This window comes from Bos taurus, chromosome 2 (assembly GCF_002263795.3).
Source record: "Bos taurus isolate L1 Dominette 01449 registration number 42190680 breed Hereford chromosome 2, ARS-UCD2.0, whole genome shotgun sequence".
NCBI lineage: Eukaryota > Metazoa > Chordata > Mammalia > Artiodactyla > Bovidae > Bos > Bos taurus.
Genome location: NC_037329.1, coordinates 21996849 through 22014456, shown reverse-complemented (window position 1 = coordinate 22014456; position 17608 = coordinate 21996849). Strand labels below are relative to the sequence as shown.

Below are 17608 nucleotides of genomic sequence, written 5' to 3'. Positions count from 1 at the left end.
AACCTTAGGTTTCAAGAGTGAGAAAACTGTTCAGAATTGAGGGAGGTATCGTGAGACTCCTGGTCATACCTTGGTCATATCACCCATCAGTGGTATCCCCCTAAATATGAGAAATAACTATAGGCAAAAGCTATCATAACATGGTCAGACTACAACACTAGCCATGCTTTACTATTAAGACAATTATCAGGACACTATTAATAATTTAGTTCTGATTCCACATGTAAAACATACAAATGATTTTTATTAAAAGGTATATAAAACAATTCTTTAAACATAAGCATGTACAGAAAAAATAATGTATTATCAATTCTAGTCACACAGTCCATTCACCACAATCCTATACAAGGTCTTGTTGTTCAGTTGCTAAGTCATGTCCAACTCTTTGCGACGCCATGGACTGCAGCACACCAGGCTTCCCTGTCCTTCACCATCTCCTAGAGTTTGCTCAAATTCATGTCAATTGAGTTGGTGATGCTATTTAACCATCTCATCCTCTGTCACCCTCTTGGGCCTTGTTAACAAAGTTTAAATTTCTTTATGGCTTCCTTCATGATCTATCTTTCCACATCAACACTATCCCAGTGAGGGAGAAATATCTCTAAAATTACAGCTGAGTTAATGTGGTACAGACAAGTGAACTTGCTTAGGTTCATGCTGCTAAGTTGCTTCAGTCGTGTCCAACTCTGTGTGACCCCATAGACGGCAGTCCACCAGGCTACTCTGTCCCTGGGATTCTCCAGGAAAGAATACTGGAGTGGGTTACCATTTCCTTCTCCTGTGCATCAAAGTGAAACGTGAAAGTGAAGTCGCTCAGTCGCGCCCGACTCTTCACGACCCCATGGACTGCAGCCTACCAGGCTCCTCCGTCCATGGGATTTTCCAGGCAAGAGTACTGGAGTGGGGTGCCATTGCCTTCTCCAGCTTAGGCTCATATACAACTTCATCAGTGCTAAAACACAGTTTCTGGTGTCAATGTTCTAAGCTGCCAGACTGGCCCCTTACACAGAGCCATCAACTTGAAATCCAGGAATCAGGCAGTGGAAACACCAAACTACTCAAGGCATTTATTTATCACATTACAAGGTGAAGTTTGCGTAATAAATGATGTAACAATAAATATCACCCAGTAATTTAAAAACTTTCCATTCTAAAATATGGGTGTTTAAAGCATTATAGAACCTATAATTTAATGTTCAGCCGTTTTTCAAGTTTCAGAAGCAAATTTCTTTTAATTTCTTTTTATAGGAGCTCTAATGAGAGCTTTGTCTCTAAACTGAACTATGGTTAAAAAGTTTTAAAATGTCGAACACCGTACCTAAAACACTTCTACTTTGAAAGTTTAGATTCATTACTTGGACTAATGTTGCATTTAAATATCAGTAGGGAAAAATCAACACTTCAAAATATCAATCTCCTAAAGTCGTATTATCAAAGGATAATAGGAAAATACAATAAATGAATCAACTAGGTTGTGCAATAAAAACCACTGTACCATCCACAGCTGAGTGACAGATAATCTCTATACCACGTTATAGGATGTAAACTCAACACTAAGAGACAAAAAAGCTCAGACTAATCCACATTATCTTATGATCTGCAATTTCTCAAAGCCAAGTCTGTACTAATAGTCACAGTTCCTCAAGGCCAGGTTTCAATCTCTCTTTGGCTTATAGTTGTAAAAATGTCACCTGAAGCAGTTTGTTGTTTTATTATGAATATTCCTCTAATCACCTGGAAAAGGTTTCACTAAAATGCACAAAAAATTCTATGTAGGTCAAACTCTTTTTAAAGCTCTAGTAAAAGAGATCCAAATTTTCTCTACTGTTTTTCTATCAGGTTAATTGGGTCTTCTTTTTCTAGTTTCCTAAGGTCAAAGTTTAGCTAATTAATTTGACCTTTCCCCCCCAAAATAGGCATTTAATGGTACAAAGTTAAATTTAAGCACTATTTTAGCCACATTCCAAAGAATTTTGGTATGTTGTAGTTTTCCTCTTATTCAGGCTAAAATATTTTCTAATGTTCCTATGATCACTTCTTTAATTCATGAGTTATTTAATAGTAAGTTGTTTAATTTCTAAACATGTGGAAACATTTTCAGATTTTGAATTTAATTCTGTTGTGGTAAGAGGATATGCTTTATATGATTTCAATCCTTTTATATTTATTGACACTTTTTTATGGCCCAGAATATTGTCTATCTTGGTGTAAACCTTTCATGTTCATTTGAATAGTCTGTGTATTCTGCTGTTGCCAAGTAGCTACTACTACTACTACTACTACTAAGTCTCTTCAGTCATGTCTGACTCTGTGCAACCCCACAGACGGCAGCCCACCAGGCTCCCCCGTCCCTGGGATTCTCCAGGCAAGAACACTGGAGTGGGTTGCCATTGCCTTCTCCAATGCATGAAAGTGAAAAGTGAAAGTGAAGTCGCTCAGTCATGTCTGACTCTTAGCGACCCCATGGACGGCAGCCTACCAGGCTCCTCCGTCCATGGGATTTTCCAGGCAAGAGTACTGGAGTGGGGTGCCATTGCCTTCTCTGTTGCCAAGTAGAATCCTCTGCAAATACCACGTTTGATACTGTTGTTCAAGCCTTCTAAATCCTTACTGATTTCACGTCTGTTCTATTTGTCTGTCTGTCCTATCACTGTGAGATAAGTGCAGAGATCTCCATCTGTAATTGTGGACCTGCCCATTTCACTTTTCAGTTGCTGCTTTATGTATTTTGAATCTGTGATATTAGGTGCATATAAATTTTAAACTATGTCCTCCTGATGAATTTTACCCTTTTTACTGCCAATAATACTTCTAGTTCTGAAAACTACTATGTTTAAGTATAGCCATTTGAACTTTCTTTGAATTACTGTTTATATGATAAATCTTTTTATTTCTCTGTCTCTTTAAAGTGGGTTTCTTGTGGACAGAATATAGTTGCATCTTGGTTTTTAAATCCAATCTGACAACAACCTCTCTCTTTTAACGGACTGTGTAGTTTAGTTCCATTTAGTGTAGCTCTCAATATAATTGGCTTTAAATTGTCATCTCGCTTTTGTTTTCTATATATTTCATTTGCATTTTTTTCTTGCATACTTTTTATGAATCCATTCTGTCTACACTATTAGCTTATAACTTTTAATCTTTAGAGTTTGTTCTAAGGTTTACCATATACATCTTTAACAATATTATAGTCTACCTTCAAACAATATTATACCACCTCATGTATAGTGTATCTTACAACAGTACATTTCCACTTTCCGACCCTATACTTTATGCTATTGTAATTTGTGTTACTTGGGCAAACTACATATTACTATTTTTGCTTTAAACAGTAAATTAATTAAAAAAAAACACTAAAATGATGGAAAAACATATTTTTACACTTACCTACATGTTTAGTATTTCTGGCATTCTTTATTGTTTTGTACAGACCTAAATTTCCATCTGGTATTATTTTTCTTTTTTATAGGTCTCTTGGTGATGGAATCACTCAGGGTTTTTTTTGTTGTTGTTTAAAAAATATTGTGTCTTCATATTTGAAAGATTTTTTGCAGAATACAGTTATTCTAGAATATAGTTTTATTATTATTGTTGAGTAAAGATGTTATTCCCTTGGTTTGCATAATTAGTGATGAGAATTTTGCTGTCTTTCAGCATCTGTATGTATTCTCCCCACTTCCCAACAGAACTACTGAAGTGAAAGTGAAGTTGCTCAGTCGTGTCGGACTCTCTGAGACCCCATGGACTATAGCCTACCAGGCTCCTCCATCTATGCAGTACTAGTGACAGAGCAAAATACGCTTCTTCTGTTGACATATTTTTCCTACACTGAAATAATCTTTAAAGATGTTAACCTCTTCTTCTAAAAAAATGTACATCCTATTTCTAGTTGTGAGTGTGCACATTTAAGGTCCTATAAAACCATAAAACTACAAATACATAATGAAAATGGAGTGTGAAAATAAAATTCAAGAGAAACCAAATACACGTTTAATTTCCAGAGCCTAGAGACATCTTGTACATATTTTACCATATGTAAGGGATTAAAACTTCACCTCTCAGGCTGAAGCAGAGTACCACTTTAGGAAGAAAATTTCTTACCCATAACCTGGTGTTCTCTTTGTTTCTCTGCTGCTCTTACAATTTTCTCTTTAGCACTGGTTTTCAGCAATTTGATTATGATGTGCCTAGTGGTGTTTTCATGTTTTTTCTATTTGGTGCTCATAGCACTTCTTGGATCTGTGGGTTTTCATCAAATGTACACAATTCTTGGTAATTACAGCTTCAAATAATTGTTTTACCCCATGACCTCCCACCATTGCGTCTTCTGACTCCAGTTGCACCTAAGGTAGATGGATACTGTCCCACTGGTCTCTGATGCTGGGCCCCCACCCCCTGCCCCGGGTCTCTGTCCTCCATTTTGGATATTTTTATTACTGAGTCTTCTGGTTCAATAATCTTCGTCTTCTCTGCTACCTAGTATGCTATTAACACCATCCAGTGTATTCTAAATTTCAGGCATTTTTTTTATCTCTAGAGATTCCATTTGGATTATTTTAAACAGCTTCCCTTTCTTTCCTCACTGCAGCCTTTAGTCTACTGGTAATGTAATCATACTCCTAAGATGATACCATCCTGACAACTTGTAAAACAATGCCTCATCTATTATGATGTCTTTCCACTTCTACTCTCAGGTGGGCAAAACTATGCTCAGCCTAGGGTGAATTTCAGTAATTATTCAGCCTGTTGCTTTCTGGTGGTTTTCTGATAGTTTTTTCTCATGCAGGTGTAGATAAGCACTCACTCAAAAGACTCATGAAGACGCCTATGCAGAACTCCAGAGCTCTGTGCACAGCTCTGTCCCCCAGGTACTCTGCCCCCCAAATTTTAGCTTCTTTGTCTTACCAAACTCCAATCTGTGTCCTCAACTTGGTTAGACCAGAGGATTCCCCCTCCATGTGCTGTGGCCTGGACACTGCCTTCACGCAATGAGTGAGAGCAATCTTAAGACTCACCTTGCTTGTGTTCCTTCTTTAGGTATCACAGAACTGTAATACCTGTTGTTCAATGTCTGACTGTTGTTTTGTATACTTTTTATGGTTTGCTAGTTGTGTAAGATGGGAAGGTATATCTATTTCTTCCATCACGGCTGAAAGTGGGAGTTGAGATTATGTTCTTGATTCTAAAACTGATCTTTCATGTGAGCTTGAACCTGTGACTTTTCTGGGCATCCATTTCAACACACGTCAAATGGCATTAACCTAATCAGAAGTCCTCACTGCCCTTTCTACAGGCTGAACTGCTTCTGGATTCTTTTACCCTCCTGCTCTACATGTGCACTTCTCTCAGCCAAGTGTTACATTAACATTATATTCAGTGAGCTGTACACTAGGATTTTGTAACTGGTGATTTCATTTGTCATTTAATGTTGTAATGGGCATTTCTTATTTTTCAGCCATACAGAATAAATGTCTTGTCTTTGGCTAACAGTTTTCAACCCATGTGAACTGTATGTAGCTGACCCTATCCCCAGCTCCAGTGGAAGGTATGTGACCTAGATCCAAGCCAATCGGCACATTCCATTCCCTTGAACCAGAGCTACTGGTTCAGAGATGGGCATATAAGATAATTGGATGAATGCCTGCCAAGCCCTTTGCTCAAATAGTCTTTAAGCAGCTGACTAGAATCTGCTCATATACAGAACAGGAACCTCTGCCAGCCATCCTGTCACCAGAGGGAGCCTACAAATGAAGACAGAACTGGGTGGCAGAGTTCTGGTAGCATTTTAAGCCCTGGGCCAAGGGATGCCTTCAAGTAACACTGGACTCTTCCTACTATTCGAGCCAGTAATTTCCCACTTTGCCTCAGAGAGCATGGGTTGGTCTTTCGGACACTTGGATGGAAAGTCTCCCATCTGTTCTTTCAAATGGTAAATATCAGTTTGGGTTCCAAGTGGATTTCTAAAAAGACACACTGAATCAACATCATACAATGGTGGAGTAATGAGCTGTAATAGCAAACCGTGAAAGCAAAATTACAGGCCTCTGAGAGGTGGATCTTCACTTTATGAACACACTGTGCGAGCTTGCAGGGCAGAGCCACAAGCAGCCATCAGGGTGTGGAACACGTAAGGGCTAGGACTCCAAACATAGGGAGTTCTACAAAAGAGAGAGAATGAACTTCACATTCAGGCCTGATTTGGGCAAATCCATTCACATAGCCAAAAATGTCATCTCCACTGCAACAGACTGGAGGAGATTCAAGAATCCTCTGGCTCCCACGACCTAAAAATGAATGTATTCTTTTCAACTTCTATGTCTGGATAACACTTTAAAAACACACCCGGTTCTACTTTTGCTCCCTACAAAATACACACATATAGAAAATAAGCAGTTGATTATTTTCTTCAGGAGTGTACCGCCACTGGGCTATTTCCCCTTTTCTATCTTTCCTATTCTAGCAGCAGAAAGAATATTAATGTAATTTAAGATGAGAGGTTAGTAAGCCTGAAAAAAAAAAGAGCTATTGGTATGTTATTTATTGGAAAATAATCTGTAGTGGTTTCTCAGCTATCAGTAGTGCTGTGATAAAATATCTAAGCAAGAAAAATCAATATCTGCATGTGCTCTCTTCACTTAAAAAGATCTTTCCTAGATTTATATTCCATTTCTTTTGGTGTCTATGTGTCTGTTCTCTCTGCCCTTTGGGCAATGATATTTTGGGCTATCTACTGTTGCTAAGTCACTTCAGTCGTGTCCGACTCTGTGCGACCCCATAGATGGCAGTCCACCAGGCTCCACCGTCCCTAGGATTCTCCAGGCAAGAACACTGGAGTGGGTTGCCATTTCCTTCTCCAATGCAGGAAAGTGAAAAGTGAAAGTGAAGTCGCTCAGTCGTGTCTGACTCTTCAAGACCCCATGGACTGCAGCCTACCAGGCTTCTCCATCCATGGGATTTTCCAGGCAAGAGTACTGGAGTGGGGTGCCATTGCCTTCTCCGTATCTACTGTTACATAAGAAAACTGAATGCTAACTAATAAGGGTAATAATTGTACTGAGATATAGAGAAGATGTTATGACATGTACATATTCCTCAAGCATAAACTTTGATTATTTTATTAAAGCCACAACAGGCTTCACTTTTAGACTGTCTCCCAAGGAATGTTGATATAATGGGCCACAAAGAAAATGAAGAAAAGTATAATGTGTCAAGGTTGTAGAAAACAGAGATATGAAATATTACACATGAACAGAATTAAGACTTAATCCTAAATTAACTCTGGGGGCGAGGGGGGATGGATATATGATACAAACGACTATAAAAAGTTGCCTATAAAGCATGAACATGTCCCAAATTCTTGAAGATCAGATTACTGTGTGGACAAAAACTAAAATACTAAGAGAAAAGAATTGTAGAGGAGGTGACTTTTCAAAATTGTGTGTTCTTTCTGAGGATTTACATCCTTAACTTGTTACTGTGTTGAGAGTCATATGCCAGGCTGATTCTCCACTTTAGGAAACATTTTGGAGAAACCACATTTTCTAAAACATTGTCAACAGCACAGACAGACATGATGGAAATAATCAATACTGCATTAGATGCAGCTCTCTGACAGAGGGTCTCAAATTAGGACACTGGTTGAAAATAAGAACTAGGATCGGTTCTGGTGACGGAGTGCCAGGCTCGTCCTCAAGGTGTTTAAAAGTGGCAACCTTAACATCTTAAAAGCTTGTTTTGTTTTTAAATTATTTGGTTTTTAATTTCATAAAAGACACAGTACACCTTGAAAACAAACTTGCAAAGTTTCCCCCAAATGCTAAATTACTCTCTAATACTTTGTTTTTTAATCCCATAAAAGAAATAGGACTCCTAAGAAATCCCACTAATAGTCCCCAAGAAAGACAAACTTCCAAATCTCTCTCCAAATTTGAAAAGAACAAGAGCAAAAAATGGGCAAGTGAGACTATATCTAACGATCTTCTGCACAGCAAAAGAAATCAACAGAGTGAAAGGTGACCTGCTGCTGGGTCACCAACAGTTTTAGTTTCAATTTTTTGAGGAACCTCTATAATCTTTTCCTTAGTGGCTGTACCAATTTACATTCCCATCAACAGTGCATGAGGGTTTCCTTTACACCCTCTCCTACACTGGTTATTTGTCTTTCTGACAACAGACATTCTAACAGGTGTGAGATGATATACCTTGTTTTGGTTTGTATTTCCCTGATGACTGGTGATGTGAGCACCTCTTCATACAGCTGTTGACCATCTGTCTTATCTTCTGAGAAAGGTCTATTTAGGTCCTTTGCTCATTTCTGAAATGAGTGTTTTGGTATGACATCCCTATATATTTTGGATATTAACCTCTTACCAGATACACGATTTGCAAATGTCAATGTTTTCTTAATCCATAGGTTGCCTTTTCACTCTTGACTGTTACCTTTACTGTGCAAAAGTTTCTACTTACCTATCTTTTGCTTTTGCTTCCTATGCTTTTGGGGCTATATGTAAATAATCAATGCCAAGATCAATGTCAAAAACATTTTCCTCTATGTTTTCATCTTCTGGATTTTTGGTTTCAGGGCTTATATCTAAGTCTTTAATATGAAACAGTTTTTTAATAAATGCTGTGAGACCGGCTGAGTCCAAGAAGTACAGAGTTCCATACAGGATAAATCCAAGGAAGAACACACCAAGACACACAGTAATCAAATTGACAAAAAGACAGAGAACATTAAAAGTAACAAGGGAAAAGCAACAAATAACCTTATGGGAGTTCCCTTGTAAGTTATCAGCTGATTTCTCAGCAGAAACTCTGGAGGCCAGAAGGGAGTGGCATGAGATATCTAAAGTGATGAAAGGAAAGAAGCTACAACCAAGAATACTCTATCCAGCAAGGCTCTTGTTCAGATTTGATGGAGAAATCAAAAACTTTACAGACAAGCAAAAGATAAGAGAATTCAGCACCACCAGACCAGCTTTTCAACAAATGCTAAAGGAACTTACTACTTTTCTAGGCAGAAAAGGCCACAGCTAGAAATGAAAAATTATAAATGGAAAAGCTCACTGGTAAAGGCAAACACACCGTAAGGGAAAGAAATTATCTGCACACAAATATATCAAAACCAGCAACTGTGAGGAGAGGAGAGCACAAATGCAGGACATTGGAAATGCATTTGAAATTAGAAGACCAGCAACGTAAAACAATCTTGTTTCTATACAGACTGCTGTATCAAAACCTCATGGTAACTGCAAACTGAAAATCTACACTAGATACACAAAAACAAAAAAGGAATCCAAACACACTAAAGTTAGCCATCAAGTCATGAGAGAGCAAAAGAAGAAAGGAAGAGAAAACATCTACAAAACCAAATCCAAAATAATTAAGAATGGCAATAGGCAATGGGAATTTGTTGCATGACTTGGAACTCAAACCTGAGTTGAGCTCTGCAACAATCTAGAGGGCTGGGACTTGGGAGGGGAGCAGGCGGACGGTTTAAGAGGGAGGAGACATATGTATACTTATGGCTGATTCATGTTGAAGTCTGGCAGAAACCAGCACAATTCTGTAAAGCAATTATCCTTTGATTAAAAAAAAAAAGAATGACAAAAGGAACATATGAGTTGGCCTAAAATTTTGCTCATGCTTTTCCATAAGATCTTATGGAAACTCAGAATGAACTTTTTGGCCAACCCAATACATTTCAGTAACTACCTTAAATGTAAATGGATTAAATGCTCCAACCAAAGACATAGGCTGGCTAAATGGATACAAAAACAGAACCCATATATATAGTCTATGAGAGAACCATTTCAGATATAGGGACACATAGAGACTGAAAGTGAGGGGATGGAAAAGGTATTCCATGCAAATAGAAATCAAAAGAAAGCTGGAGTAGCAATACTCAGACAAAACAGACTTTAAAGGTTGTTACAAGAGACAGGGAAGGACACTATAAAGATCAAGGGATCAATCCAAGAAGAAGGTATAACAATTTTAAATATATATGCACTCAGGAGCACCTCAATATATAAGGCAAATGCTAACAACCATAAAAGGAGAAATCGACGTTAACACAATAATAGTGGAGGACTTTAACACCTCAATTTCATCAATGGACAGATCATCCAGACAGAAAATCAGTAAGAAAACACAGGCTTTAAATGACACATTAGACCAGATGGACTCGATATTTATAGGGCATTCTATCCAAAAGCAGCAGAATACACATTCTGAAGTGCACATGGAATATTCTGGACAGATCACACGCTGGACCACAAAGTGAGCCTTGATAAATTTAAGATCATATCAAGCATCTTTTCCTACCACAACACTATGAGATTAGAAATCAACGGAAAGGGGAAAAGAAGTAAAAAACACAAACATGTGGAGGCTAAACAATATGCTACTAAACAATCAGTGGATCACTGAAGAAATCAAAGAGGAAATGAAAAAAGTGCCTAGAGACATGAAAACAAAAGCATACCATCCAAAACCTATGGGACACAGCGAAAGCAGTTCTAAGAGGGAAGTGTATAACAGCAATACAATCCCACCTCAGGAAACAAGGAAAATCACAAATACACAACCTAACCTTACACTTGGAGCAATGAGAGAAAAAAGAACACCCCCCCCCCAACTAAAGTTAGTAGAAGAAAATTATAAAGAAATAAAAGATCAATGAAATTAAAAGCTAGTTCTTTGAAAAGATAAAATCGATAAACCTTTAGCCAGACTCACCAAGAAAAAAAAAGGGAGAGGGATCAAATCAATAAAATTAGAAATGAAAAAAAAAAGTTTCAATGGACATCACAGAAATACAAAGGATCATAAGAGACTACTACAAGCAACTATATGCCAATAAAACGGACAACCTAGAAGAACAAATTTTTAGACAGATATAATCTCCTAAGACTGACTCAGGAAGAAACAGAAAATATGAACAGACCAATCACAAATACTGAAACTGTGATTTAAAAGATCCCAAGAAACAAAAGTCCAGGATGAGATGGCTTCACAGGTGAATTCTATCAAACACTTAAAGAGTTAACAGCTATCCTTCTCAGATATTCCAAGAAACTGCAGAGGAATATTCCAAACCTCATTCTATGAGGCCACCATCAGCCTGATATCAAAACCAGACAAAAATAACACTCAAAAAAGAAACTTATAGGCCAATATCACTGATGAACATACATGCAAAAATCCTCAATATAATACTAGCAATCCAAGTCCAACAATACATTAAAAGGATCACACAGCATGATCAAGTGAGATTTAGCCCAGGTGTACAAGGATGCTTCCATAACCGCAAATCAATGTGATAACACCACGTCAACAAACTGAAGAAAACGATATGATAAAATCAATAGATGCAGAAAAGGCTTTTGACAAAAGTCAACACCCATTTATAAAAGCTCTCCAGAAAGTGGGCACAGAGGGAACATACCTCAAAATAATAAAGGCTATATATGACAAACCTACAGCTAATATCATTCTCAATGGTGAACAGCTGAAAGCATTTCCTGTAAGATTAGTAAAAAACAAGGATATCGGCTGTCACCACTTTTCAACATAATTTTGAAAGTCCTATGCATGACAAACAAAGAAGAAAAATATAGGGAATCCAAACTGGAAAAAAGAAGTAAAACTGTCACTGTTTGCCGATGACATGGTACTATATACAGAAAATCCTAAAGATGCTACCAGAAAATTACCAGAACTCATCAATGAATTTGGTAAAGTTGCAGGATAGAAAATAAATACACAGAAATCTGTTGCATTTCTATATACTAACAATGAAAGATCAGAAGGAAATAAAGAAATCCCATTTAATATCACATCAAATAGAATAAAATACCTAGGAATAAATCTAACTGTATTCTGAAAACTATAAGGAGGCAAAAGACCTATACTCCATAAACTGTAAGCCACTGATGAAAGAAACTGAAGATGACACAAACAGATGGAAAATATACCACGTTCTTAGAGGAAAATATAGGCAGAACACTCTTTGATATGAAATGAAGCAGTACCTTTTTTTGATCCATCTCCTAGGTTAATGGAAAAACAAAAATAGACAAAAGGGACCTAATTAAACTCAAAAGCTTTTGCAAACCAAAGGAAACCATAAACAAAAAGATAACCCACAGAATAGGAGAAAATATTTGCAAATGATGCGACTGGGGCATTAATTTCCAAAATATACAAATAGCTCATATAGCTCAATATAAAAAAATAAGTAATTTAATTTAAAAAATGGGCAGAAGACCTAAATAGACATTTCTCCAAAGAAGACATACAGATGGTCAAGACGCTCATGAAACAACACTGAAAATGCTATGTTGAAAATGCTCAACACTGGTAATTTATTAGAGAGATGCAAATCAAAACTACAATGAGCTATCACCTCATACCATTCAGAATGACCATCATCAAAAAAGTCTACAAACAATAAATGGAAAGAGTGTGTAGAAAAGGGAACCCTTGCGTACACCGTTGGTAGGAACGTAAACTGGTACAGACACTGGAGAACAGTATGGAGGTTCCTTAAGAAACTAAAATAGAACTACCATATGATCCTGCAATCCCACTCCTCAGCATATATCTAGAGAAAAACCTGGTTTGCAAGGATACATGCACCCCAATATTCACTGCAGCATTGTATACAATAACCAAGACATGGAAGCAACCTAGATGTCCATCAATAGATGAATGGATAAAGAAGACGTGGTACATATACACAACGGAATTAATACTCAACCATTAGAAAGAAGGAAATACTGTCATTTGCAGCAACACGAATGGTCCTGGAGATTATAATACTATGTGAAGTGAGTCAGACAGAAAAAGGCAATTATCATATGATATCATTTATATGTGGAATCTAAGAAAAATGATACAAATGAACTAATTTACAAAACAAACTCATTCAGACAAAGAGCAAATTTATGGTTATGGGGTGTGGGAGGGATAGATTGGAAGTTTGGGATTGACATGTACACACTACTATATTTAAAATAGATAACCAACAAGGACCTACTATATAGCACAGGGAACTCTGCTTAATACTCTGCAATAACCCAAACGAAAAAAGAATTTGAAAAAGAATAGATTCATGTATATGTATAACTGAATCACTTTGCTGTATACTGGAAACCAACACAACAGTGTTAATCAACTATATTCCAATATAAAATAAAAATTAAAAAAGTATCTATAATCCTTCATGTTTGCTTTTAATTAATTTGCCCAACTAGCCAGTTCTCTGTTATTATTATTACATTATATGTAATCTTGATTTTGTCTTAAAGAGCTATTTGAATTAAACATACCAAATGGAACATTGAATGATTTGAAGGAAGTAAAAGAAATACACAAGATGTCACTGTATTCTGTGGTGTGTGAAAATGCACTGCTCTTACATAACTATGCCTGGGAGCTAAGAAAGAAGCAAGAGCTTTCTTTAGCACCACAATCATGCCAGGGTTCTCAACTGCATCAGGATCTCTGCTACTGGGCAAGAAACAGTCTTGGTATGGATTCAGAAAAAATATCCACTTAGGGGTAATTTGTAATAACAGGAATAGTGGTTATCATGTACCTACACATATCAGGAATTCAACTTTTCTCATGTAGAACCAGAGGTTTAGAAAGATGAAGCAACCTGCCCAAGGTCACACAAATAGCAAGCAAGTTCCTAAGGGCAAGGACTGGATCTGAGTTATCACTCAATCCGGAGAGCCTCAGATGTAGGATACAGTCACTGCTGGTGGGGTGCCTGTGTCTGACTTTTAATGGCAGAGGTGGTTTTGTTTTGCTTAGTTTTTAAGTCGGTTTAAGAAATTTGCACTTGTGCACTTGCTCTCTCTGTTGCGATAGGATAGGGGCAGTTCTTAAAATGAGAGGTTGACCCAGGAGACAGTTAAAATTATTTTCACTCTAATATATGCTGACAACTTTACAGGATAATCATTTTTAAAGGATGTGGTATATTTATTTTTAAATGATGACCTCCCTAAGAAAGACACCTATCTTTCTTGTGGTAGATTCTTTATCAAATCCTTCCTTGTAAGTAATAATGGAGGGGGACTGTGTTATATAACACAGCAAAATGGGAAGCCTTCCTGTTTTTTTCTCTTTTATTATAAATAACACAATAACAAAAAACCAAACACCTGCCTAGAACAATGGAGTTAGGCCCAGTTGAATTTTGGCGGGGTGGGGGGCGGGCAGGTTTCACCAAAGGTACAACATACTCGTGGCTTCACCTTCTGAAATGAGATCTGACAGCTGTTCCACACCACAGAGCAATGTTATATAACAAGGCAGTGCAAGAGGCAAAAAAAGAAAACCACACTGAAGTGAGGCTTTGGTGAGTGGGTTGGTGGTTCAGCAGAGTGCACTTTCAGCAACCAAAAAACAGTCAATGGCAAGGCCACATGAATGATTATCAGTATGTAAATGCTCAGGACTTTCCCGACAATAAATCTCTGAGCTGGACATACTTATATATCACAGGCAGTGACCTTCTAAGTGAGCATTTGTGTGGGAGAGCACTGCTCCAGCCACAGACTCTGAATTCTTTTAGGGATTTCCCTGGAAGTCAAGTATGCCCCCCTCTCTCCTTTTTATAACACGACCCCGCAGAAACATTTTTTAAGAAACAAAGAGTAATTTCAATGGAAAGAGTCAAATTTTGAGACTTTTGACCTTATTAGCAACTCTAAAAAATATGTAATGCAATCCACTGTCCAACATGAGCTCTTCCTGAGCATAAATACTTTTTTAAAAAAACAGTGAGTCCAAGCTCATTTTAATTTTTTATCTCCAAAAAGGGAAGCAGACTTCTACTTTTTAATATGCTCTTTACAAACAACAACAACAAAAAACACCTAGAATTTTAAAACAGTATTGGTACTGAGCTATGAGTCACAATTGGTCCCACAGTCAGCACTTTGTGGTTATACAAAATCTGCTCATTAAAGTCACATGTTAAATTAAAACTTAGACATTACTGGAAGACAGAACCCCAAAAATGAAAGAATGTGTTTGTTTATGAAATTCTTGAACAGACCTACCCTTTGCTTTTTATCAATATTGACAGAAAGCATGTACAATGAACTTAGCACTAAAATGGCATCCTTAACAGGTCAATCTGTTTCTGCTTAACATACCAGAGGGATATATTTTAAAATCTCACCATTTTGAAAGAGTTCACATAATTTCCTGCTTAGGAACCTAAATGGCTATTTTTGAGACCAAACATGTATATAACTTGGTATTTGCAAAAGGATATATTTGGGATCATTTTCCTGATAAAAATCCTGTAAGACCAGGTGGCACATCATGCAAGACACTGAGGCCTAGGACCTAGAGGGACTGTTTAGGTCATAAACGGAAGAGGTAGTTAGGACTTACATCAGTGGTCTCAATTTCACTTTACATCAAAGACTGGTTGAAAAGGTCAAGTCTTTAATAATGTTGAAAGAGAGAAAACACTACTTGGTTTACCTTGAAATATTGGCAATCATTACACAGCCCATGCATTCTGGGATGTATCCTTTATCCCCAGATAATCTGAAGTTCATAAAAATCTTTTTCCCTATGGAAAAAGCTGAGCATATTGGAGGCTCGGTATTTGGCATTTTAGTAAAATTAATGCTAGTGTTAACAATCAGGAAAAATTGCAAATTTGGAAAGAACTGTCTTACTACAGAGCTTGGTGCATTCTATCTACTAAATAAATTAATAAACAAATGGAGGAGCAGGGTATCCAGCCTTATCATCTTCTGAAAACAGATACCCCCTAACATCAAAACTAATGCCATTTTGTCTACACTAACAGTATTCTTATCTCAGGAACTTCATCATAAAGTTGTATAACTATTGGGCAGTTACTATAGAAATGCTAGTGCATTTACCCATGAAGTGTAATTGGGTCTCCCACATACAATCTCACATATGTTCTCTGAATTAGGTTGCAAAGGACTGAACTTCAAGGTCTTGTATCATGCTATAAATGCAGGCAAGGTCTACACATACTTTGAATCTACACACACATTTTGATGAAAAATGATTAAAGTACAGTTGGTAAAACACAGTAACATAATAATTAAAAACTATACATATATACACATACACAAGGTGAAAGAAAATACTCAAAAAAAGTGAAGAGAAGCTGCTAAGTGTCAGCAGCATAAGAGTCCCATGGTAGCCATCCTCCTTTCATCATGGTCAATTCATTAGCAGAGGAGAAAAGACAGAAACTATGGGAAATGGACACCATCTGCTCAATCCAGATGCAACAGCACATGCTTCTTAGAGCCAAAGCTTTTTTACCAGAAACGAAAGGAGATAAGGTCTAATCCTTTCACAAAACATCCCACAAAGGTGGTTAGACATATTTGCATCACAAATAATAATGCCAAGATCATTATTAGTTGAGACCTTTTAAATATCAGTCAAGACTTTTACCATTGAGTATACACTGATCAAACAGAATACTAAATCAGCACTAGAGAAAATGGGGTTGGATTCTATCAGCTTTACTCAGCTATTCCTTAAAAAAAAAAAAATCATGCTTAAAACATCTTCATTCCCTGAATAGCAAGAACAGTTTAGTCCAGTCATCCTACTTTTAAAAAGACATACTTTTAATATTGTATATTTCAAGTAATGTGCATTTCCTTTCTTATAAGAAAAGGTTAAAAATAAATATTCTTACCTTGAAATTGTGGACCTTTTCATATTTTGGAATTTGTTCGTTTTCTTTCAGAGTTGCTCTTCTAACAAGTGATGTCAACTGCGAATAAGCAAAGAGTTTCAGAGGTTGCCAGATTGTCACAGACGACTTTTGAGAACCCAGTTTCATTCCCAAGGCTGCTATCAATAAATCTTGTTGACGGCCCTCTTGTTTTGATTTGTGAACTGTAGCTCTATTAGTTTTCCTACCCGACCAAGACTCTTTGGATGGCATTTTGGAATTCACAGGAAATAAAGCAAACCTATATTGATCTATGTCTGTCGATGAACTCTATTCAGCTAACAAATGAGCATTCTTCCAGCCAGCACAGAGCCCTACCCTACAGAGAGCTGCAGAGAAACAGCACGGAGAGGTGGAGGAGGGTGATGAAGCACTTCTTAAAAAGAGGTCCACTAGCCAGAAAAATTCTTCTTTCTTCCTTTTTTTTTTTTTAAAGGGCTCTATATTTAAGCTTCTGAAAACTTAAAAGTCTGAACAGAAATAAAGAGTCGATGCCAACATACAAAACATTCAGCATTTCTCTTTCCTTTTTAAAGAGCCATGCAATTTGACAAATGATACATTTCTAAAAGCTTTCTTTTCTAGTCAATGTATTAATGTCCATTCTGAAGGAGAGATGCCTACATCCTGCCTGCAGTCAGTTTCAAGCAACTGACACCCTGGGAAGCCCCTGGCAGAGGGTGGGGGAGGGGAGGGACTTGGCAAGGAAGGCTGATTAGACTGGTCACCGTAAGAAAGGAGAGAACCAATGAGAATCAAGCAACAGTATTTAAGTACTGTATTCCTCAACTCTGTATCTCCCTCCTCTCATGTAAGATTTTTCTTGCTGGCTCAAGGCAAAAA

General features: G+C 37.2%; 1 protein-coding gene across 6 annotated transcripts in view; it reads right to left on the bottom strand.

Annotated features, from left to right (window-relative positions):
- Window positions 1-17608, bottom strand: part of CHN1 (chimerin 1) — a 202251-nt gene that overhangs the window by 30894 nt on the left and 153749 nt on the right. For 5 of the 6 annotated variants that reach the window (XM_005202319.4, XM_015474801.3, NM_001113247.1 and 2 more), the window contains 1 exon segment: window positions 16727-16804. In XM_005202319.4, coding sequence (XP_005202376.1) covers window positions 16727-16804 — 78 coding nt within the window. 6 annotated transcript variants of the gene reach the window in all.